This window comes from Artemia franciscana, chromosome 8 (assembly GCF_032884065.1).
Source record: "Artemia franciscana chromosome 8, ASM3288406v1, whole genome shotgun sequence".
In the NCBI taxonomy this organism is placed as follows: domain Eukaryota; kingdom Metazoa; phylum Arthropoda; class Branchiopoda; order Anostraca; family Artemiidae; genus Artemia; species Artemia franciscana.
The window spans coordinates 1,092,759-1,119,411 of NC_088870.1; the positions used below are offsets into that span (position 1 = coordinate 1,092,759).

The 26,653-nt window shown below is 34.4% G+C and overlaps 1 protein-coding gene across 1 annotated transcript in view; it reads right to left on the minus strand.

Annotated features, from left to right (window-relative positions):
- The window catches only part of LOC136029867 (rho GTPase-activating protein 21-B-like), a gene marked incomplete in the record, with an annotated part of 199,960 nt that overhangs the window by 25,152 nt on the left and 148,155 nt on the right, over positions 1 to 26,653 (minus strand). The window contains 8 exon segments of the mRNA XM_065708329.1: positions 3,930 to 4,257; positions 8,354 to 8,515; positions 10,956 to 11,120; positions 12,857 to 13,047; positions 19,572 to 19,710; positions 20,646 to 20,846; positions 21,744 to 21,836; positions 23,768 to 23,894. Of these exon segments, the coding sequence (XP_065564401.1) occupies positions 3,930 to 4,257; positions 8,354 to 8,515; positions 10,956 to 11,120; positions 12,857 to 13,047; positions 19,572 to 19,710; positions 20,646 to 20,846; positions 21,744 to 21,836; positions 23,768 to 23,894 (1,406 nt within the window).

Below are 26,653 nucleotides of genomic sequence, written 5' to 3' on the forward strand. Positions count from 1 at the left end.
AAAAAAGTGCAAAAGTTCTGCAAAGAAAATTAATAGATAATTTCGTGACAAATTTATTGAAATGTCACAATTCATCACAAATTGGAATTTAAGACGAATTTATTGAGAAATAATCTAGACGTTTTATCAAAGGAAAGAGCTTCATGGAGGTCAAGTAAATCGAAAGCAGATTAGCTGCATCAAGGACCATTGATGGAATATGTTTTCAACCGCACATTTTTTCAGTCACAATTCTGCTTTTCATTTAAGAGGGTGGCTTTTCTTTTATTATAATATGAAAAAAACTTCGTTTTCTTAAAGAGTTAAAGAGGCTGCGTCCCAAAGTCGAACCTTAAAACGTACAGGAATTAGAAGAGGCAGTTGGGGGGCTGCCACCCCCCAAACCCCCAGCTTTTAAAGACTCTTTTGTACAGGTTTTTTTTGTGGGGGGACTTCATTGTTACTAATTACTAGTTTCGGCGCAATGGTTCTCCTGTCCTCTTGTGTTTAACATTTTTCGAAGTTATTCCATTATTCATTCATTTCAATTTTTTGTTAATTAAAAGAGGGCCTTTCCGAAGCCAAGAGCGGGGGGTTAGCAAAAAAACAAAAAACCTGTACAAAAGAGTCTTTAAAAGCTGGGGGTTTGGGGGGCGGCAGCCCCCCAACTGCCTCTTCTAATTCCTGTACGTTTTAAGGTTCGACTTTGGGACGCAGCCTCTTTAACTCTTTAAGAAAACGAAGTTTTTTTCATATTATTTCTGTACGTTTTTCTACAATCCATGGTGGATGTAATTTAATAATTCCTGTACTCCTCGTACAGGAATTAGGAGAGGAACTTGGGTGGCTGCCCCCCCCCCCGCTTTTAAATCATTGTATAAAATAGAAAAAAAATAGATAGAATGACCGAAATGTTTCTTTTGCTCATAAGAAGCTAATATTCTGTTATCTCTCAAATGATAAGCTGTCCAGGTGTTATCAAAATTTTTTTGATGTTGTGAAAAAAAACCGCCCGTAAGGGACTTGAACCCTTGACCCGAGGATTAAAAGTCTCACGCTCTACCAACTGAGCTAATAACTTGCATGTGTGTAAATATAACTTCTCAATAACTTTTAAAAATTTCAAATTAACATGGGCTCTTATGGAGAGAAATCCGTTAATTAAATAGCTAATGAGTGGTTTCTGGAAAACAGGGAAGGAGTTATCGGATCGAGCTGAAATTTCGCGGATAAGCTCCTGGGCCGTAGGGGACCTTAACTTGTGAATTTCAGCCCAATCGGACAACGTTAAAAGGGGGGCGGGGTGGAGGGTCGAAACTTTCGGGGGGTTAAGATTTTCCTACGAAACTTTCCAGGAAAATTACTCGGAGAATTCCGCATCGAATGAGTCTTCGTACACCCAGATCCGATGTCGGATGTGACCTGTAGGCGTCTAGAAAAAAAAAGTAAATGAATTTTAAGTGGCTATGCGCGGTTTCTGGAAAACAGGAAGGAAGGAGTTATCGGATCAAGCTGAAATTTCGCGGATAAGCTCCTGGGCCCTAGGGGACCTTAACTTGTGAATTTCAGCCCGATCGGACAACGTTAAAGGAGGGCTGGGGTTGACGGGTCGAAACTTTCGGCCAGATTTTCCCCATGAAGGAAAAGTTGGAGGGGGATGAAATTTTGCAGGTTTCTTAGTTGGAGCTCGGGCTACGAAATGCATCCCTCCCCATCCCTCTGCGACCACTGGAACCGAAGATCGCTTAACATTGTCGTGTGTCGCCTCTTTATAGAGGCACGAGTGTGCCTCCTTGATTGGTTTTAAGTTTCTGATTAATTTTGAAATTTTTAGTTATTATTGGATATTTAGTATTTTTTTTTTGCCATCAAGGTTGCATACTTTAATACATTTTTCGCACTGATGATGGCTTAACGGACGTCTTTTCCAAAGTATCTGCTTTTGGTCCTGTTTTACCTCCCTAGTTAAAACTGTTCCTTAGTTCGGGGTTCGCCGTTTATTTCTCTTTTTATAGCCATCTCTAGTCTACGAGTGACAGAAAGCGACGTGAGAGTGACAGAACAAAAGCAGCATTCATGACGAAATTACCTTTGCAGAACGGAAGTTGAAAGGTCAATGGCACGTTTTCAAACATATTGAGCATGACGTCATTTTTGCCAAGATCAAACCCTTTCCCCCTTTTTCTGTAGATTTTCTGATTATTATGTAGATCTCCTTATGCTAATTACTTTTAAAAGGCTCTGAAGGGTCTTAGAATTAGGGCAGTTTCAGACTAAATATTATACACATTCAGAATTACAATTAAAAAAGCAAATTCTTTATAGGTTCTTAGATTAGAAATAAGCAGAAAACACGAATGAGACATGATAAATAGGAATGTTAGCAAACATATTGAGCATGACGTCATTTTTGCCAAGATCAAACCCTTTCCCCCCTTGTCTGTAGATTTTCTGATTATTATGTAGATCTCCTTATGCTAATTACTTTTAAAAGGCTCTGAAGGGTCTTAAAATTAGGGCAGTTTCAGACTAAATATTATATACATTCAGAATTACAATTAAAAAAGCAAAGTCTTTACAGGTTCTTAGATTAGAAATAAGCAGAAAACACGAAAGAGACATGATAAATAGGAATGTTAGCATATTTTTCAAAAAAAAAAATTTTATGAAAAAAAATTTTCATAAAATTTTTTTTATAAATTTTTTATAATTTTTTTTATATTTTTTTTTTATCTCCTGATGAGCCCTTGTGTTGGGTTGTTGCCTCTGAATTATTTGTCTTTATTATTTTTTCTATTGTTTGGTAAATGACGACTTATACTTATCGACGACATGACTGCCTGTCCATGGATTATTCTTTATGGTTGATTGTGTTTGGCTATGCTGTTTGACCTATGTGATTGTATGGATGAGTAGGGTTAAGGCCTCATTCAAGTGCTGGTCTATATTAATCACTAATTTAGGAAAACAGTCTTCCTTTTCTACTTCTGTCTTTTTTCTTTTCTTTTTTTTATGTGTTTGTGCTGTTGCATTGGTGATTTCTCTTTTCATGATATTTCTCTACGAATAAGGATGGTTAATATTGAAGTCCCAGCTTGGTGAATAGACAAATCTGAAATTAACAAATCCAGTGATCCAATATCTTGTGATGTCGGTGCAAACTACAACTGAAAGATTGTCACAAAGTCACTTTGCTTCACAAGTGAGCAGTGAAGCAGTGAAGTACTGTGAAGCTTCAAAGTGAACATAACCCTAATATGGACTTGATGTATTATTTTTTTTCTAGGAGATCCCAGGGGATCTTATATTCTACTTAAATTCAGTCATGGACATTTAATACCAATAATTTGTTAAATCAGTCAATCAATATTTCAGTGAAATGATTCAACAGCTACTAAGTGACGAGAAAAGATTATTTCAAATGACAGTATTATAGTTTGACAAGCAAATTCAAATTACCTACTCCCCCCAAAAAAAAAGATGACGAGAGGGCAAGGGCTCCAATAGATAAGGGGCCGCAGCTGGGCAAAATTTAGCAATTACATAGAGAAAACCCTTTCATTCGTTAATTAATAGACTTTAAGGAAACGGACGTACAACACAAAAATAAAAATTTAGAACGTAAAATTAGTTAATAAGTTAAAAATCTTAATGTAAACTGCTGATTATACTGATGATAACTAAACTCAAATCCTTACATATTATAAGGGATTTTGAAAGGACTCAAGAACAAAAAAGGGATACTAAAAGTATTAAGAAACGATGCCTTAAAGCAACAAAGAATTGACAAGAGAATAATATTCTGGACGGCATATAAAATTACGATAAAACTAGGTTTAAAAGGCGTTTTGACAACATTCTTAGTTTGTTGTTATTTCTGTTTCCTGCTTTCTTTTTTTTTCTATTTGTGTGTCATTTTATTTTTATGTGTCAAATTAAGTTTTGCTTACCCACAACACTCTCCGTTGATCCACCACCTTTTTCATCAAAACTAACATCAGGACAATTAGTGACAGTAACATCAAATTCATCATCACCAAAAAAGAGTAGTGCATCAGTGATGAGGGTTTCAACAATACGCGACTGTTGGGACATATCCTTGACCATGGTTCCCATAATATCTGTGTCTTTATTTGATGGTCGGATTAAAGATGGCCCGAAAATTATTGCTAAATTTTTCACATCCATTTTGTTCGTTTGGCTCTTCTCCGCGACTCGGGCTAAATGTCGAATGAGGAAAGAAATTGTTCGATAGTTTACATCAGGTAGTTCGTCAATCTGAAAAAGAACACTTTTTCTTGATGCTACAAAGTGAAAACAAAACATGAAAAACAATAAAACACGAAAAACACGAAAAAGGGCTAAGTTTCGAATGAGAAAAGAAATTTTTCGATAGTTTACATCAGGTAATTCGTCATTCTGAATAAGAACATCTTTTTTTGATGCTACAAAGTGAAAACAAAACACGAAAAACAGTTTTAATGTCTTTCATCTGAAATGGCTAAATCTAAAAAGAGTTTGCTAAAATCCTTCATATTAACTTAAAAGTCCTAGTATTCTGACTGGTTCAACCCTCACTCGCTCATCATTCTTTGGTTCAACCTTTACTTGATTATGAGTGTCCCGACTGGCATCCAAATCTCACCAAAGTACAAAAATCAAAAAATTGGGAAAATTAAAAAAAAACCTTTAAAAATTACTCTTGATTCTTCTGATTCTTCTTACTCTTAATTATTGTTAAGTATAATAATTATTATTATATTATTATTATTTATTCAATTACTCTCTTGATTCTTCTTACTCTTAATTATGAGGATGATCTAAATCAGCTTCATCTGACTTTCTTGAAAATGAGATGACAGGAACTTAGCATGGTTTTTGGACTCAGCTCGATTCACGACGTCAACTGTATGCAATGTAGAAACTAAATACTCTGGTAACATTAGAATGCCAGTAGATCCTTACTCAAAACACCTAAGTACAGTAAAAATGGAATCTAACTGTTTAAAAATATTCAGGGGTTAAAAATAAACAAAAATAAGCTAAAAACATATGGAAACAGTTCAAGGATCAAGAATTATCAATGGTTGAATTATTAGAGACGAATACCGTTATCAAGTTAATTAGTTTTGCCTATTTATTTTTATGGTTTGACCTGGCAACACTGATGAAATGGTGAAATTGCTCACAAATTTTGAAAAAACGTGTCAAAGAAATTTCTGAAAACCATGGTTGTCAGGTGTTAGAAGACCTAAGATTGGTGAAAGGCACAAAAAGTTTTGATGTCAGTGATACTTTAAAGAAAAGTGCACTTCGGCAATGTGAACATGTCGTAATTTCTTTGTGCAGATACTTATACGCCGAGTTAAGCAATGCTTTGTAGCAGCTTATTTTTGTAGATTAACTTTATTTTATTTTTTTTTAAATCTTAACCTGCTCGAGATGGCCTTTCCAGTTAACAAAAAATATTCCATTCTTAAAAAAAAAAAAAAACTCTTTAAAACCAGAGTCTTTTAGAAACCAGTCTTTTAAAACCAGATTAACGTAAAGCAAAAGCGAACGATGAAGTAAATACAATAAATAGGACTACTACTCTTGTCTAGGCTTTTATGATCAGTTTAATGATTTTGGTAGGTACGGCTAAATGGCGCAGGTTGTTGCTGTCTGGGATGGTTATAGCATGCTTTCGGGGTATGATGTAATATTTTGTCTTCTGACTATGGTTCTGCTGGATACGGACAGATGGCATCGGTTTCTGTTTTTCTCAGAGCGGCCTCTTTACTGCAGCTAATAAGAAGTTGTTTGTGAAAATAAAATCTTCCTAAGTATCCATGGTGCATTCAAAACAATTTTGATCCCAAAGCCTTTATTATACAACTATCTATATTATATATAAACTATCTCTTTATTATACAACTATCGGCTTTATTATACAACTATCTCTGTAAAAGAGAAAAGACGTCATTGCAATTTTAAACAAAAAAGAAACCGATAAACATTCTGGGAACCAAATGAGATAAGCAAATACAGATTTAAAAAAATGGAGCTTTTTTTGTTTGAGGGACGTTGGGGGGGGGGGGGCAGGTAAATATAACTTCCAAAATATATCCCACAGCCCCTTATGATCCACAACAGATAAGAGGTGGACGAGATCCATCTCTTATTAGTTTACTACAATATACGATTATACTTTCGAATTCTTAAATCAGTTTTGTACTGAAAAAAAAAAAAAAAAAAAAAAAAAAAAAAAAAAAAAAAAAAAAAAAAAAAAAAAAAAAAAAAAAAAAAAAAAAAAAAAAACGGAAGCTAAAACAAACAGGAAACTGAATAGAAGCAGATCTTTGATTCTTTAACATAGTTGGAATGGGAATTTGGCAGGGCTAGATTTAAGGCTTTGTCGCACCTAGGCCCAAGCGTTTTTGCTGCTCCGTTTTTTGCGAAATTTTTGGGCAAATCTCTGAAAATTCGGGGATAGTGGAAGCACTGAACATATCATAACAGATGAGCCAAAAGTAAAGAAAGAGAGAGGTGATATAGAACTCTCAGCTGCCATTCTTGGGAGACATCTCATAGTTTATAAGTGGCCACGGAATTCCTGTGTTGTTTTAAAATCACTTTTCTGTGACCAGGCAGTGTGCGCCCCTAGACAGTTGTTCCCCTGACAGTGTGCGCCCCTAGGCCCAGGCCTAGAGGGCCTATTGGTAAATCCAAGCCTGGAATTGGGAAAATATAAAATTAATGGAATAACTTTAGGGAAATAGTCTGTGGAGTAGCAGACAAGATTTTAGGGAGGAAATTAAGAAAAAGAGTAAAGAAAATTAGCAAAGGGCAAATATTTTGGTAGAAGAGAGAAGTATTACGTGTACAAACCTACTGAGGTTTGTACTTCAGTACAATCTTCTTCAGTACAAACTTCCAACACAAAGTGTTGGAAGTGTTTTTTCCAACACTTTCGCGCTGGAAAAAAACCTAACAGGGTTTGCGGTCGCGTGGGAGTCCACTTATCTACTTACATGTTACGTCGAATATTTAACTAAATATATTATAAATAAATGAAAATAAATTATCCATAGTATAATAATAAAATAAATTTAACTGAATTACATTATAATAGATAAATAAAATATAAAAGAATAATAATAATAACAAATAAAGTCTCCATCACTCATCAATGCTCAGCTCCCACCTCTCAAACCTAACCTCCACCCCCCCTTGCCACTTACCCACCCTTCCATCCCTACCACCCATAATAAAATTCAAATGTTATTCCACCCAAAAATCTCCTAGCATTTCTTTTTAAACTGAGGTCCGTGTCCCCCCTAATTCTCACTAGTAGCACATTCCATCAAGAAGATGGGATGAATTAAGGAGATGTGAAACAGTGGGAATAGATGAGCTTGTTGCAAATCTGAAAGGCTTAGCCAGACAGCACATCAGTGAGATGTTGTCCTAATATTTTAAGAAATTAAGGGAAAGTTCTCAGTCCGCATTAGTGCTAGCTAAAAATAGGAACTAGGCCTCAGTTGGTAATGTAGCTTTAAAGACATGGGCTAAGCCTTTGAAAGTGGGCTATACTGTGGTAAAAACGCGGGAAATAGTCACCAGGGCAATATCATTGCTAAACATGGTGTATGCAATGAACTTGTAAAAAGAAGAATAGTTAAGGCGAAGTTTATTTATTTTATTTTATTTTTTTATTTTTTTCTGCAGTTGGAAAAAGTTTGTAGAAGTCGTAAATTATTGCCCTTGTTTTGCATTTTCACTAGTTTATTTATTTGAACATGTTATTCATCTTGACTCACTTTAATTGTTTTTGTTAGTTTGTCCTTAAATAGTTTTTTGTCATTAAATGGTCATTTAAGGGTACTTAAGTTTAAAATACCCAAATTGTGCTTATATAACATTTGAACCGCTACTAGTGCAAGTCCTTCTCTTCTTAGTGAGTTCTATCACTAATTTAAATAGTGTTATAAAAGAAATTATTTATTTTGAATATATTCATATTGCACTCCTCGATTTTCATATTATATTTATCCTAAGTTTTCTGTTAGGTTGCAAAGAATTATTAAACTTATAAGATTGGGCACACTCTGAGACCACATTAGGCGTGTGACCTGAAACCAAACCAGACGTGTGACCTGAAACCACACCAGGCATGTGACCGGAGACCACGCCAGGCAACGCTCTGAGGTCATACCACTGAGATTACGGCGGATTAATCTCTGCGAGCGGTCTGCATGGTTCACTCCACTTCCGTTCTGGGAAAGTTGTGGACTAAATTTGACTTTTCATTGTTTTTGGATTTTTTTTTGCCTGTTTTTTTTTTTTTTTTTTTTTTTTTTTTGCAATAGTCAGTGATAAATGCGTCACTTACCAGGCTTTTGATGGAATGTTTTCGTTTTTCTAAATCGTTTTCTATTTTTGAAGCTTCTATAAACTTTGGATAGAGTTCTGACGTGAGAACAGGATCAGGCAACTTTCTAAAAAACTGCTTCAACAAACTAGATATCACATTTGCATCACCCCATCTCACATCCTAAAACAAATGAAAAATTAAATATAAGAGATAGATAAGAGTATACACATACTCGTTGATAGATAAAGCAACATTTCTCAGCCGGGATAGCATATTCCTTAAACGTTTCAAGCCCAGAGTTGTAGAGGTCATGTAGAAAAAAAAAGTTACGATTAATTACAATGAAACAATTTACACTCCACTGTGTCGGTTGCCTCCTGGCATCAGAAGACGTATATATATATATATATATATATATATATATCCCCTTATAAGAAAGGTAATTAAGACAGGGTGTGATGAATACAGGCATTAGCTTGATTTCTATAGAAAGCAGATTACTTAACATGATGATACTACATACACTGAGAGACGCTGTATGTTAAGAATTAAGAGAAGAAAGGCGTGGTTTCCAAAAGCAGATAAGATACCATTGGCCAAATTTTCACTCTTCGATTACTAATTGAGAAGCGTCTGAATGACGAAATCCCTTTAGTCCTCATTTTCATAGATTACGAACAAGCATTTGATTCAGCTGATGTATAAGCTTTAGTGATGCTCCTATTCTTATATGGTAATTTATGCACACAACCATTTAATTCAGCTGATAAATAGGATTTAGTGATATTCCTATCCTTGCATGGTAATTACAGCATACATATCACCTGAAAAGATGATGTTTTTGGTCCAACTGACTACAGGAAGAACGTTTTACGTTGACAGCTTTTCTTCAGCATTTGCAAACTCAGTATTCTGAACAATCCAAATCAGTTAACTTATCAAAATGCATGTGACATAGATGAAGGATTTTTTTATTAGTATATTATAAACAATCCGTTCTAGTGGTTTGATTCAACCGCATACAAAACGGCAATATGTAGGGAAAAGTAGTTCAAGCGCAGTTTCAAGGTCTATAATGAAATAAAGGTTCAGCTGGCTAGGCCAATAAATAAATATAAGCATTGCCATCTTTTTCTATTTAATTTTTTTGTTTTCCTTTTAAATTTTTTTTTTCTTTAAGCTGGCACATTACAAATCAGAATCTAATACTGGAATATAAACGTGTAAAATCAAGAAACGTCAAATTTCAGACGGTCTCTGTCCCCTCCCACATTGGGCCAAAACAATAATTGAGAAATATAATAATATAATATAAATGAACAAGTATAAGATATAGTTGTAACTGCTCAAGCAATTTGGAAAAGTGTTTATTTTGGAAATAATTCAACAGAAATAATTTGGACATAAATCAATTACAAAAATTCAATGTCCAATCGAAATGTCCGTTTCAATTGATGTCATTTTGATTGAAAATGAGACCGTTAAATGTTGAATGAAAAATTACAATCCAGATTAAGTAATTTGAATTAGCGAATGAAATGTAATAACAAAAAATTTCATTCTTAAATTTAAAAAATTGAAAAAATTATTTAGACAAAAACCAAAAAAATTAACTTGACAATTTTTCTTTTGATTTATAATCAGATTGTTAAACGCTAAATTGCAAACGGCATCAAGGATCAATATCCATTTGCCACTTTATGTATGTTATCCGAATAATTTGAAGCAAGAATTTAGTTTTAATTGAGATTCATGTTGTTCATTAATATATTACAAACGGTGATGAGGAACGACTGCAAGAAGGAAACTAGTTTTTATTATCGAGGTGGCAACTACTCACAAACCTTTGGGGTCAGATCTCAATTCTAAAAGCAAAGGATTTTGGCAAAGAATAGAAAAAGAAGCAATAAAACGTCATATATAAATGTAAAGTGAACACATAATAAAGCGTCACACATAAGAAAACGAGACTCAGAAATCTTCAGCCATTTGGCTCTACACATTAATAGATAGTTGCTACCTATGAAACACCGGATTTGCAGCAAAAGCTGCCAATCCGGTATGTACATACAAAAAGACTTCGATTTACGCAAAAATATAGTGTTAAATCAAGTGATTAATCGAATTGGTAAGCGCGTTCACAGCTCGATTATTACGTGCGCACACTAGACAGACCATCTGGGTGGGAGTGGGGGGCTGGTTAATTTGGAAAAAATAGAAAAAATGAAGTATTTTTAACTTACGAACGGGTGATGGGGTCTTAATGAAATTTGATGTTTGGAAGAATATCGTGTCTCAGAGCTCTCGTTTTAAATCCCGACAAGATCCGGTGACATTTGGGGGAGTTGGAGGGGGGACCTAAAATCTTTGAAAACACTTAGATTGGAGGGATCGGGATGAAACTTGGTGGGGAAAATAAGCAGAGGTCCTAGATACGTGATTGACATAACCGGAACGGATCTACTCTGTTTGGGGGAGTTGGGGAGGGGGGAGGGTTAATTCTGAAAAATTAGAAAAAACGAGGTATTTTTAACTTCCGGAGGAGTGATCAGATCTTATGAAATTTCATATTTAGAAGGACCAAATACGAAACAAGTATTTTATGTGATGATCAACTAACCTGAAAATTCACATTCTCGAATCCCTGATTAATCGAATTGGTAAGCGCGTTCACAGCTCCATTATTACCAGGTACTCTGTAGATGCCAACGACATCTAAGCCTCTAGCTTCCACAAGGCGGACACACAAGTCTACGAGCAGTGGGATGCCTCTATTGTCACAAGACTAGAAATAAAAGAGAAAACTGTTTAGCTTGTTTTGCAATTTCAACACGTAAAGGGTGGATTTCACAGTATTCCGGTGGATAAATTTTCTAAATGGTTTACCACTTAGGTTCGATTATTGAACCGTTTAATAATTCTGTTCCCCTTTTTATTAGTTCCCTACCTAAAATAAATAAAAAGAATAGCATGAATCTATGCTCTTCAGTCTGTAAAACTTGACTCTATTTTACCTTCACTGACGTTCATTTCCTCACCCTCCCCCCCCCGGTATTCTATAGACTAACGCAAAATAACATCTTAAAAGTTTTAGTTTTTTAATTAAACATAAATTTAGAACCAAAAAAAAAATAATCAGAAGGATGTTCTCTATACCTTGAGGAACACATTGGGAAAGAACTGCATAAATACACTGTGTTATAAAAAAAAAAAAAACCAAGACATATTTTTAAAATTTTACGCTATTGCTGTTTTTTTTTTTTTTTTTTTTTTTTTTTTTTTTTTTTTTTTTTTTTTTTTTTTTTTTTTTTTTTTTTTTTTTTTTTTACAAACTACAGACGTATCTACATATATAAAATCAAGTGGCTGTCTTTGCGACTTTCTTTTCATTAACTCAACTTGCAGCTTAAGCAGCTTGTAGCTTAAACTGTTTAATAATGTAGAATAATTTTTGAGCCATAAGACTGGATATGAGTTTTAACGATCCAAAAACGTGAACAAAAAAGAAACAAGAAAACTAGATACATGACGTTTTATTAACAAGCGTGCAAGCGACGAGGGCCCAAACAGTACTGAGTGAAGGAAGCAGCACCTGAGTAAAGCAAGATCGTAGGCCAAAGCCCATTTTAAAGCTCAGAAGATCCAAGCTGTTGATCGTAGCAATCTTTTGTAAAATTATTTTAATTTATGTGCATAGTGCTGAAGAATCAAAGTGGGTAAAGTCTATTTTTTAGATTTTTTTTGTCCTGATTCCGTAGCATAACATAACCTCACTGTTTTCCGTTATATCGTAGAACAATCCTTAATTGGTCGAGATGTTTTAACAAAGTTCAATATCGCTTTTAATTTCAAAAACAAAGATACAAAAATACACTTCATACAATACCTTGAGCATTGATGCACGTTGGGTAAACGTAGGTAATTTTTCAAGTATTGATGAAGAGATGAATCATGTCAAATTAGGGTGACTGCTTAAACCTAAAAAGCGTACTCAAGAAACCACAGGCTTTTGCCATCAGCATTTCAATAATACCATCTACCCAAACCACTTGAACAACATCTTATTTTGTAGGTATCTTAGGGTCGTTTCTAAATTATACGTGGCTCTTGTATGATACAGAGAAAATGGTTACGTTAAATTATTCAGTTTCTAAGAAAATTAATTATTTTTTCGATATCTTGGATCGTTTCTTAGTAAAAAATGGCTTTTCTACTCAATCCTAACCGTAAAGCGTTGCAAATCGGAGTAAGCTTTAATTCACGACTTCTCAAAATATCTAAAACTGTGCATACACAGCAAGTACAAAAAATTTTGTTGAGAGGGGGAGGGGGCTAGCCTTTCCAAAATTTGGAACACTTCCATGGAAGTAAAAAAATAGTAGAAATATAAAGCATCATTGGGAAACCTATCCAATTTTGAGAATTCACGAAAAGAAGGGGAAGGAAGGAAGAAGTAGAAAGATCCGGTAGCCTGTCCCCTTATAGACGACAGGAAAAAGCCTATAAGAAAAAGTATCTTACCATTGGGCAAAGTTCCAGGGGCGTGTCGAAAGATTTCCCTTCCCTACTGGAGGAAGAAGGCGAATGGGAATCATTAGCATACCGAGAAGAAGGTCCGATTCCTTGACTTCGAAATCGTCGACTGATTTCTTTGGTAACTTTGTTCTTCCAATTCCGAGGTTTGGTATTTACTGGTGACATCGGGGGGTCTCCTAAAAACAACGGAATATCTTTCCTTCAGTAAGTGATCTATTTATGAACACCAATCAATACGAAATACTCAATAATCCCATAAACGCAATATCTGCAACGCTAATTCAAAAGCCTAAATATAACGATTTTACTTCAAATTGACATCTATAATTAACTTGAGCCCGACCTGATTGATCGCGTGATCCCTTACATCACATATTTGTGAGCACCCTTGCTTGATGATTACAAAACTGATTCAGATATTGAAAATAGACGTTCAAAAGCAAACTACCCCAAATAAAAACTTCACAAGCGGAAGTCGTAATACTTCCGAACTCAAATCCGAGTCATACAATGATTTGCACGCTGTATGACTGGAGAGGCAGAAGACACCCACTGATCCATCTCCAATGATAATTAGGTGTCTCTAATTTTCCCAAAATGGACCATATTCCTAATTCTGTTTTGGATAAATAACTAGAGATATGTCCTTTTCGTATCAAAATGGTTCACATCATACGGCAATGACATCTCTCATACTGAGAGGATATAACAAGCATCATGTACGTCATAAAATGACTTTTATTTACGTAATAAACAAAAATGTAAACTATTACAGATATGGGTCACTACGCTAGGGAAAGATTTTAATTTTGCTAAGGCGTAGCGATTAACCACATAACCATTCCTAAAGACATCCTAAATTAAAAAAATAAAAAAAATAAAAAAAACCTACTTAAATGTTCCTTGAAACATCCTACACTAATTAAAATGATAGTGAAAGGAAAAAAAAACGAAAAAAGACAATCACCATCTCTCAAACACTCCCAGGGTGGCAATCCTTGTCCAAATACAACTCCCTCCACCCACCCCTCCAACCCACATCTCCCTCCAGCCCTATAACCCACTCCAATCCCCCCCACATAAAAAAGAATAAAAAAAACTTATTCACGAACAAATATTCTTTTAATTTTTTTTTAAATTGTGGGAGGTGCTCAGCCTAACTGTCATAGCTAGGATATTTACGACGGAAAATGCGAATAAAACCGATAGCTAATAATTAGCACAAAAAAAGAAATATTGTACGGATTTTCTTCTCTCCTTTCAAATTTAGGCGAAAACTTTGAAATTGCCACCCACTGTCTTGTCTGTAACCTAGGAAAATAAACTTAAAAACTAATTCATTCAATCACCAAAGTAAGACTATTATGGAGCTTAACATAAGTCATTCAAATTCAAACTAAAGAAATGCCACCTTTTCAAAATACTTAACACTTGGTGGAAACAGAAGAAAAATTGAATTGTTGAGGCATTCCATGACACAGAGTAAACCTCCTCTGTTACCTTTGGGATGTGGAGAACAGATTTAATAGAATTTTTAAGGCTATGAAAAATAGATTTGGTAAGAATAGATATTATAAGCCGAACAAAGCCATACAACACAGCGTTCGAAAATTCAGGTCACAATATAGTGATATTTTACTCTCCTTTACTATCAATATTTTTTTATTTACTATCAATTAATTGCTCTCCTTTACTATCAATATTACGCATACGATTTTTTTAATCATTATAAACTTAACAAGGTCATGCAGCACAGTATTCTATAACACAAACAAAAAAAATCTCACCCTTCCCTCCTCCCCAAAAAAATTTAATTCTCTTTTCTTTACCACTTATTTAGCATATTTACAACCTGGATGTTTGTCCTTTTAAAGTCGTCTGCAGGATCCCCGGGAACTCAAGGGTATCACTTAAAAAAAAATCCGATAATATAGTAAGGCTTTACTACTAAATACATAGATAACTTCGAAGACCACACTGCCTTTCCACGACGAAAGTAAAACAGTTCAAAATAGGGATGATACCTTTTTATTGACAGTGAATAGATATAAAATTATTTAACTGGATATTTCGAACACATATACAGTGTTCATCATCAGCAGTAAAACTCTAAAGTAAAAGGTTTTACTGATGATGATGAACACTGTATATGTGTTCGAAATATCCAGTTAAATAATTTTATGTCTTTTCACTGTCAATAAAAAGGTTTCATCCCTATTTTGAACTGTTTTACTTTTGCTAAATACAGGTAAATGATTTTTTTCCATCTTTCAGGCAAGCAAAACCCGCAGTTTCAAGAGCAAGGGGATAGTATTTTGGTAAATAATTTAGGGTATATAAATGGTAATTGAGGCAAAGTAAATGGTTAAATAATACTAAATAAACGAGAAATAATTATCTACCAACTTTTGTTAAATGATGGTTTCAGCTACAACGGTAAAACATTGGTTCATATGTAAGGTTGTCAATATATGTAGTATATTGCCAAAGTATATCGGCAATTTTGTAAACGGAATCCAATTCAGCTTCAAATCTTACAACCATTAGACATTTTCGTAGCTCAAATGTTCCCATTTACTTCGTTTTACACAATGATTCTTCACAGTTTGTTGATCTATACTCAATAAATAATTTTATGAAGCTGCTCGTTATAATTTCAATTCATGCTTCTCCTTCTTCTTTATGGCGAGATATCACGCAATTGCTTCTGGCGATATAGAAATTATACTTTTTTTAGTGTAGAATTATTTGCAACAAGATGGAGCTGAACAATACCTAGGATAAATGGGCAAGTGGTTATATTAAAATGTACCTTTTTCTATTTAACCCCCATCCCACAAAAACCAAATAATCAGTTACCCCCCCCCCCCCACCAAAAATTGAGCATTTTTACTCGTTTGGAGATTTCAGACTCGAGCCCAAAATATTTATAAATATCAAAATATTAAAATTGTTAAGACCATCTTTCTTTATAATGGACAAAATCTACGTTTCTCAAAGTTGAAGACCATCCCCTGTCCACCAAATAAAAGTTGAAACCGCCCCTAGCTACGCATCTAGCTTTAAAGATCCTTTTTCCAAGAAGTGGCTTGCAAATGCTTGACTGAGTATAGCTGTATATATCCACACGAATCCCAACTTATTTGGTTCGGAATCATAGCCCAGAGTCGTAAAATATATTTAAGAGAAATGGGAAAATCTTGATGGGATGTACAGAGGGAGGCATTGACTAGATTAGGACGAAGAAGGAGCATGCGTAGTTGTGTTGCCCTCAGACGGCTGGGTGCTGCGGTGAGCTTAGAAGTTTCACTAGGAATGTGCCCTTTTATTAGACAATGAAAACAGATAAAAAAAAGTTACTGAGTATTTCTTGCAGATTAAACCAAAAAAACAAGTTTTTTTTAAATGAAAGTAAGGAGTGATATTAAAACTTAAAACGAACAGAAATTACTCCGATTTGAAAGGGGCTTTTCCTCCTCAACGCTCCGCTCTTTACGCTAAAGTTTGACTCTTTTTCTTAACTCTACATTTTAAAACAGTAAAACTTTAGCGTAAAGAGCGGGGCGTTGAGGAGGAAAAGCCTCTTTCAAATAAGGAGTAATTTCTGTTCGTTTTAAGTTTTAATGTCGCTCCTTACTTTCATTTAAAAAAACTTGTTTTTTTGTTTAATTTCTGGACGTTTTTGAATTAATGCATGGTTTGATCTTGGCTCTCCACACATAAATAATTAAAACGAAATTTGCATATTAATTTTTTGGGGCTAAATGGCTTTTTCATAGTTTTAATCGGAAGATTTTGAGAAAAAAGGAGCGAGGGAGGAGGCCTAGTTGCCCTCCAATTTTTTGATTACTTAAAAAAGGCAACTATAACTTATAATTTTTTACGAACGTTTTCATAAGTAAAAAATATACGTAACTTACGAATTCAATTACGTAGCGAACTTCTATATTCGTATGTTTTTAGTGCGTATATGAGGGGGCTCACCCCTCGTCGATACCTCGCTCTTTACATTAAAGCTTAAATTTTGTCCCAATTCCTTAAGAATGACCCCTGAATCACAAAGGCCGTAGAATAAATAGTTGAAATTACTAAAAATACTTTAGCGTAAAGAGTGAGGTATTACGAGAAGGTAAACCCCTCATATGCGTAATAATTTCTGTTCGTTTTACGTTTTAATGCTGCTTCTCACTTTCAGTAGAAAAAACTTTTCATATTTATTTTTTCATTGTTTTTTAAATAATGCTAGAAAATCCTACGCCCCCTCCATTGAAAGTCTCTTCCCCATGAGAAGTTCCTCCATGGAAAGATCCTCCCCGGTAGCCCTCCCCCCTCAAATATCCCCCCAAACCAAAAAAAATCCCCTGAAAACGTCTATACACTTCCCAGTAACCATTACTATATGTAAACACAGGTCAAAATTTATAACTTGCAGCCCCTCCCAAGGGGGCTGCGGGGGAGTAAGTCGTCCCCAAAGACATAGTTATTGGGTTTTTCGACTATGGTGAATAAAATGGCTATCTAATAATTTTGATCTGGTGACTTTGGGGAAAAAATGAGCGTGGGAGGGGGCCTAGGTGCCCTCCAATTTTTTTGGTCACTTAAAAAGGGCACTAGAACTTTTAATTTCCGTTAGAATGAGCCCTTTCACGACATTCTAGGACCACTGAGTTGATACGATTGAAAAACAAAAAAAAAAAAAAAAAAAAAAAAAGCATCCGTGATTTGTCTTCTGACAAAAAATGCGAAATTCCACATTTTTGTGGATAGGGGCTTGAAACTTCTACAATTAGGTTCTCTGATACGCTAAATCTGATGCTGTGATTTTCGTTAAGATCATATGGATTTTGGGTGGTGTTTCCCCCTATTTTCTAAAATGAGGCAAATTTTCTCAGGCTCGTAACTGTTAATGGGTAAGAGTAATCTTGATGAAACTTATATATTTAAAATCAGCATTAAAATTTCATTCTTTTCATGTAACTATAGGTATCAACATTCCATTTTTTAGAGTTTCGGTTACTATTGAGCCTGGTCGCTCTTTACTACAGTTCGTTACCACGAACTGTTTGATACATCAGTGATCATCATCAGCACTGAAACTAAAGCTTTACAATTAAAAACAAACTATATTTAAACTATGCTTATAATTGTAATACTTTATTTTCGCTGCTGATGATGATCACTGGTGTATTTGATCAAAATACCCAGTATTTTTTGTATCTGTTCTTCACTATCTAATGAAAGGACCTATCTCAATTGGAATCTTATTTGTTTCGTCATAGAAAGGCAGTGTGGTCTTGGAAAAAATACCGACTATAATTTTCATTTCCAAGTTCGTCAGAAAATGAAATCTAACATATCATGGATATTACCATCAATTATTACTTAAGCAAGATATTTCATCTTCAGACTTGTCTTAGACGCTGTGTGCCATGTCATCCTCTTGGTTGTTTTTTAAATATGGTGGTTGCCAAGTTTAGGAACAAATTAGTAAAGATTGTACATAAGATTTTTTTCAAAATGGAAAATACCTAGTGATTTTAGGAAAACTAATTATATCCTTTAATAAGAAAGTGGATAAGAGTGAGTGTGGTATTTTTAGAGGCATTTTTAGAGGCATTTTTAGAGGCATATTTTTAGAAATATGGTTTGGTTTCTTTAGGAAGCAAATTACTTAGCAGGACGATACTTGTTAGACTTAGGTATGCTAGAGATAACGTTTTGAGGTAAGAACAGTATGGTTTCAGGAAGGAAAGAGGATATGTCTACCAAATTTTTAATCTTAGATTAATAATTGAAAAGTGATGTAATCACAAGAATCCTTTCTTCCTCAGACTTGTTAATTAAGAGCAGGCATTTGTCTCGGCTGATAGAGCAGCTTTAGGGCATGTTCTATCCTTTTATGGCATAAGAGATAAGAGCATTGAAGTGAAAAGTGCTATGTATGAGAACGATACTGCTATGCTTAAGGTATTCGAAAGGTAGTAGAATATCTGTTGAGTATTTTCAAAACGAATTGTCTAAGGATAGATATAGATTTATCTGACCACCTTTTCATCCACCTTTTAGGGCTATAATGAAAGATAGGCTGAAACCTGTTTTTATGACACGTTTTATGACATGTTTTATGACACGTTTTACGAATAAAAAATCGCCAAACGCTGTTCTTTTTGCCATTTATCTGAGGCGAAACAAAAAACAGGCTATCCCAGAATGAGGCAAGAAGAGGAAATAACGGAGGATTTAAAGGAAATTTAAGCTTTACGGGCGTGGTAAGAATTCAAGTTTCAAAAACACTGAGGTGAAGGAGGAGTGTACATAGCTGTATTGACCTCAGGCAGCTTGGTTCTGCAGTGGGTTTTTAATTGTAGCAGTAACATTCAGATACGAGGAATTAAATCCTAAGGAATTAAAATCCCTTTCTGGGTTATATTCAGCAATAATTCGGATTTTTTAAGCCACAGCGAAATCAAACATACAAGGCTTAAATAATCCATGTAGTAATCCCTTTAAAATCAGATTGTCAACCACTGAGGTCTACAGACAAAGCTTAGAACAGCCTCCCTAATTAAGTTGGTCGATGCTCCAATATATTACTAATAGAGCCATCTATATTAATTATTGTAGTTCAAAAGAATAGGCAGCCTATAAAAATTAAAATAAAACATCTAACTTTCAAAAGAGAAAGTACAAGAAAAAATACCTGATGTGCTGCTAGATTTCCTTGTTTTTGAAACTGGAGAATGACCTGTTGGGCTTCGATTCCGATAAAATGGCTCTAATTTCTTTTTCTTGTTTCCCTCCATTGCAGCTTTAAAGAGGGCAGCACTGGCGGAGAACTCCTTCAAAAGAAAATATACTAGAAATCGATTCTTAGCACATTTGTTGTATTTACTTTTTTTGTAAATAATATGGAGCTGTTGATATTCATAAAAATAATTGATAAAAGAGAGAAATATAAACCTTGATAGTAAAAGTTTTGTTCATTTAAGCTGATTTTTTTTTCTTTTTTCTTTTATTGAAAAGGGGCCCCAAATTTTACTCAAAAAAGCTATTTCATTATTCCTCACCAGTATCTTCATTGAATATATAGCTGCTGTTAAATAAGCTGTGTCATTTGAGAATATACAAGGTTATCTATAATAACAAAATAAAATAAAAATCCCATGACAAAAACAAAACCCATTACCACCGAAATCGAAAACATGCTCAAAACTGAATGGCTCTAAGAAATAAATAAGAGAAGCAGTGTTAGTAATGAATATTTTATAATAGCAGAAAAAGTTGTCTTTAATAGAGGCAGCTGTAAGAATAACAATTTTGAACAGGGTTAGAATGCAGGGCGGTAGTTCCAGAATCGTGCCACCTAACTACCCCCCTCACCCTAAATGTTCTTTATACTGTGAGTACTTTTCAGATTATTTCGTATTATTCGCCTGTTTGGGAAGTTTTAAAAAGCCCCCCCCCCTCACACATACACCCGGAAATACAAGGTTACCCCTAAGTTAAATTCTTAAGTTCGTGCCTGTTTTGAGCTAAAGTTCCCAGGATAAATATTTAGGGAATTCTCCTCGATTTCGACAAAAAAAATTCCTACATATGTTCCTATTCTAAAATATAGCTCCGTAGATTGAACTTTTAAGAGAATTGTCATCCTATACGGGCCCGCCTTCCTCTCTCCATGGATCAAGCTTATGGGTGCTCCTGTACAATTGGTATGACTTCTTGTGTACCGTCTTTTTTTTCAGTTGGCGACAATGGCAAAAGAACAACTTACATTCTGATTACCAGAAGCTTCTTGTAAGAGTTGCATCCACCTGAGCATATCGTTGTCATCTTCACATTGAAGTAAATATTCAGCACCAGACTGAAATGAAAGACGAAACACGTGTCTTCGCTTGGTGTAATCACAGGCAATGTCCACCGTGGCACCTTTTAAGTCGAACACCTGATCACCCTCAGATGGTTGAACAGACCCCTACAGAAAAAAAAAATTAAAAAAGAACTGACATTTGGACAAATTAAATTTTACAATATAGTCATTTTCCACATTCAAACACTAATGATTTTAGATCATCATCATTACTAATGGTTGAAGCTCGAAAGATACCCAATGTCGTATCTCGTCGTAATGGTTAGTGGTCCTTCAGCTTCGAAAACGCCTCTGCCATAGTGGAAAATATCTACCAATTAAGCTCCAACATAATTAAGAAGAGAGATTTCTATGATTGGTTAGTATTTTATACTGAGACGTGATGACGCCAATAATCAGAGATGCCTAAGTTGCCACTCCTTGACTACGCAAAAGGAACAGAAATTGCAGATAAATAAAGACGTTGGATGACCACAGTGAGGTTAGACCTTGAGCTAATGGAGAGATTTTGAAAACGAAGATGGAATCTATGTCACAGCATGGTTCCCTTAATGGTTCTACATGCCAGTAATGATAATTGTCACTAATATATGTCACTAATGTCACTAATATATGTATATATATATATATATATATATATATATATATATATATATATATATATATATATATATATATATATATATATAAATTTTGCTTTGTCGTTGTTTTGCGTCTTCTTTTATTGTGATGTTGAGCCAGTGTGATCGTACAACTTATTTACAATATAAACAATACATTTTCCTTTTTATTTTGTCAGTTGTTCAGCTACTGGAGTGCATCGATTTAGCTCACAAGTGGGACTGTGACATAAATTTAGTCAAAAATAAGGCAATTAGAATTTACCAGTATTATGTTAATCTCACCCGTATCTGAAAATTCAAGCACTCGACTTTTGTAGAAAAAAATGGATTAAATAAGTGAAATTTAAATTATTTAAAAAGTACTGATACTTTGACTTACAAGAAGATGTCCATCTCTTTTGTCCTTGTGCATTGTCAATGTTTCGTTCTTAAGTCGTAGCCAAACTTGATGCCATGAACGATCTGTAGCACGCTGGAAAACAAATATAATTATTTTAAAATATAATTAAAAACTAAACTATAAACAAAGCACAAATGTGAGCTCTAAGGGAGTCTCTAATGAGACAAAAACCCAAAAAAACTTCACTGCACAGGATATGTGATCATCTGCAATGCAGTTATTTAACTTAAATAATTCGCGAAAATATATCTTGTGCTTTTCTGGTAGGTGTATGGAGTTAATGCTACCAGTACTGCCTAATACAGTACACTTACGCCATTTGACACTTTTTCTCGATAAATTCACATTCGACTATTCGAAGCAGCGCATTTTTCCTAATTTCAATTGCAGTTTGACATATTTTTGCTCGAACAATGGTACCTTTGGCCCATTTTCATTTTGATTCGTGTATTAACTTATGTCAGGAATCCGGCAACACTGACTGTTATTATAACAATGAGACATATATTTAATTTTTTTATGGAGTTTTCCGACCAATTATCAAATTTGCCGTTGTAATGCTAAGCGAGTAATTGATTCAATTGTTCCACACTCAAAATAGTGTGTTTAGCTCAACAAAACCTGAAACTAAAGAAGCTCCAGTAACAGAAACTGAACAGATAATATTCTAAGCGTTAACGAATAGCGTCAGTCACAACCAGTCATTTACAGACGACTTTTTCACCACAAATCTAGAAAGGATGAAGAATAACTTTAAGATATATAGATTTAACGATTAAAACTTTTGAGAGTTCGAAAAATGTAAATGAAGGTTCAGATCAAAACTTTGATTTTTACTTTTTTATATTCCCCTCGCCAGAAAAACCTTTTGATTTCACCACCTCTCGAAAAACTGACCCCCTCCCTCTTCCCCGGAACGATTCTCCATTCCACTCTCCCCCAAGACAATTTTTGTGTCCCCCTCCCTCTCCTGAAAGAGATGCGGAACCGTACATACCTATGCTTAATGATAATTATTAAAACTATAATTAAGGGTCTGAGACAGTTACAGTGTATAATTTGTCACTATGATTAAGGAACTTCGATTTTCTATATTGTAAATCCATGAGCCTAGATCCTGTTACATACATCTTCTGGTGGTGTCAATGTATAGACAAGAAAAGAAGTATGGTGGTATGTGGAAAATGTCGCATACAACTTAAGCCATCTAAACTAAAATCAATGTGCCATCTATATCTTTGTGGTCGACATACAAGATTCTAGCTTTCTTTCGGGTACTCCTTCTAAGAGGGTCATCATGTATCGAAGAAAAAGAGCTAGAAAGATTTAAAGAAAGTATTATTTCCAGGAGCAATTTTTACAGGAATATGTTTGACAGCAGTTTTATCTACATTTTTTAACTACCTAGGGGGCAACTGGGGAGAGGGGTCAACAAAATTTATTTTAAATAAATAATAGCATTCTTCAACTGTTACTCCTTTTATCGTCCATGGCGCCAGGGGGTTTATAGCCATAGGAGGGGAAGGGAGGGTGTTAGTAAGAAAGTGAGAAAATTTTCAATTATTGACCAGATAGTATATAGAAGAACAAATCCGACGAAGTAATACAAGACAAGAAAATTGTGGTTAACCACATAAATATATCATTGAATACTAGCAGTATAAACCGGAGTATGAAAGAAACAAAACTAACACTTCAAAAAAGAAAAGAAGGAAAGTAAAGTAAAGCAAAAAGGTGACTCTGGGCGCGAAAATGCTTATAAGTAGAATGAGAACATTTAATAGTAAAGAACTAATAGTAAATTAACTAATAGTAAAGAATTCTGCGGTTTTTTAAAATCATTCTTTTTTTATAGTGTCTACCACATTGAAAATGCCAAATTATTGAATTGTAAGAGTCGGAACATAAAAAAAAAAGTAAAAAAGCGTATAAAGAATTAGCAAAATAACACAGTAACACTAACATAAAACACTGTTATTACGATGATCGTCACAAAGGATTACCTTTCCGTCCATGTGTGTGATTTTCATATTAACCCAGCCCTCTCTTGCCAACTCGGTGGCCCCAGACGGCCTTTCCTTTATCTGTGTAGGGCTAATCGGAGCTTCTCGGGGTGAAGAATTCTTTGAACTATAAATAACATACTATTGCAAGCAAAAAGAACAGTTCTATAAATTTTTGAACTTGTCAATATAACATCACACTTTATACACAAATCAAACTTGTTATCACATACCAAGGTAAGGGGATATAAATAATTAGACCCTATAAAGCTTTTTTTTGTAATCCAACTTAATCTTGGTTTAATAACCAAACACGGCATGGTGTATTACTCTAATTCAGCTTTTGATACATTATTTGAAAATATATACATATACTTTCAGTTGAAGTTCAAATTCTTTCTTTACAAGTTCTTTTAATTTCAAAAGAATACTGAACAATATTAATCATTTCTTTTTTCTTAAGCAAACACTCTATGAATACAATTTTCTACTTAATTTTAGTACAATGCCTATGAATGATAACATCTGAAATATTCTATATTTTAGTCCGCTCCAAAAGTAACGTTGTAATCTCGACAAACTTAGCGCTGTATTAACGCCATAGAAAAAGAACCCTTAAATTTGGCGTTAAAATACAAGATGGATAACATAGCTAATGCAAGACAATATCCCAATTGTGCATTTGAAATCAGCACCAAAACTACATCAGAGTAGGAAAGTAAACCTGACAAATCTTAAAAAAAAACTGTAAAGAGGAGAGAAACGAGAATAAAAACAGGCAGTGAAACAAAAGCAGATTAAAATGCAAATATTTCGGTTAAGAACTCTGCTTGACCCTCCTCAGTGCAGAATAATAAAAAATATATACTGATAAAAATCCAAAAGATAATATAAAAAAAAACTTAAAAGAAACACGAAAACTAAAATAGGAAGACCCTCTGGAAGTAACGCTGAAAGAGTAACTGAATAAAAATCTAATACTGAATGGCAATTAAATGTTTCAGTTTATGTAGAGCCTTTTTAAAAGCCAATCACTTCCCAGGTAAGATATTAACACAGATTCTGTTAAGTTGCAAAATATGATTTTGTTGATTGACAATCAGAATTAATAAGTTCATTATAAAAGGGGCTTAGATATGTTTCTCCAGTGTCTCTATTGAGGGCTACCCTTTGGTGAATGTGCTTTTTTATTTCAACTGCCTCCCTGAAAACCTACATGAGACCTATAACGGGAGCAATCATGGAGCTGTTATCAAATGAAATGAAATGGTGTGGGTTGTCATCTACGTGTTTATTTGATAGCACCACCATTATTGCCCACATTAAAGGTCTCATGCACGTTTTCAGGGAGGGACTTCCTATTTTTTAGTTTTTGTTTGGTTTTTTATATTATTTTTTGGATTTTTATCGATATACATTTTTTATTAATCTGCAGTGAGGACAGTCAAGCGGAGGACTTGATCGAAATATCTGCATTGTAATCTTTTTTTTCTTTTTTTTTACTGGCTGCTTTTATCTTCATTATTCTCTTCTTTACAGCTTTTTATCGTTTTGTCATGATTGGCCAGTGTGGTCTCAGAAGTTATTTACGACAAATTTTTCGGCTTACCCGTGAAGTTAAGACAGACATTTCACCATGAAATTACAGGAAGGAAGCCTCCCTTTTTTTTCAAAGGCAAGACTATAAATATTCTGCACAATGCAGTTTCGGAGCAGCTATTCTGCAACCTATATGTATGATATTTCCTTTAATTAGCTAAACATAAGTATTCCCTTAGTTATGCGCAGTATTAAGTATTTGCATATCTAAATAGTCCAAAAAATATGATACATTATAAAAATTAAGTGATACTAAAATACCCAATTTATTACCATATAGAAAGAAGCAACAGTAGAAACGAGATTAATTTTTAAAGCAAGTCCGCAATGCTTTTTATTTCTTAAAAATTTTCATTGCTGCAACACACTTAAGCAACACTGAAAGCTTCTCCCCAATGAAAAAAGTCCCCCCTTTTTTATTTCAAGAATATTTATGACTTGTCCTATAATTTATCATATTTTCTACATTACAACTATAAATTTTGTGCTCCCTTTCACCCCCCCCCCTTCCTCCTCTAAACCATCTGATAATAGATTCCTATGTACGAAACACATATGTTTACTCAGCAAAAAGACAGGCTAAGGAATAAACAAAAGTGAATGCAAAACAAGGAAACTAAAGTAATAAAGATTCACATCTTCTATGTGAGAACAGACTTTAAAAATAGAGAGATGCAAAAATACGAATAATGCGGACATATCATAGAAACAGCACCAATAAGACAAAACACAATTATGTAAAACTAAATAATGAAGGCATATCTAAAATGAAACCTTCCTGGCATCAGCAAGTCTCACCAAAACCTGGTCCAACTTTGATTAGATAATAAAGCCTACCTCTAGATAAAATAGCTCGTTGAACCTAAGTAATTAGTGCAGCGCGTTCTGTTAGTTCTGTCAATACAGCACTATCTAATTCAACGTGCTTAGAGTAAGTGACTAGACAATGATCGCAACCATTCCCAAGACTATCAAAACTGGTGGGAGTTAGGCCTTCGGCGATTTAATATGGTCAGAAAGTGAAGGGACTGCAGCTCCACTTTCGCAGCAGCGTCTGGCGACTTCATTAGAAAGCGATAAAGTTCAAATACAATTGGTTATTTTAGATTGTAAATTAAATAAAAAAAGCTTCTTTTTTTACTGAAAATAAGGAGCGACATTAAAATTCAAAACGAGTAGAAATTACTCCGGTTATAAAAGAGGCTATCCTCTCCTCAACATCTCACTCTTTACGCTAAAGTTTTAGTTGTTTTAAAAATTAGAGTTCGTTCCTTGACTTAACTGGGG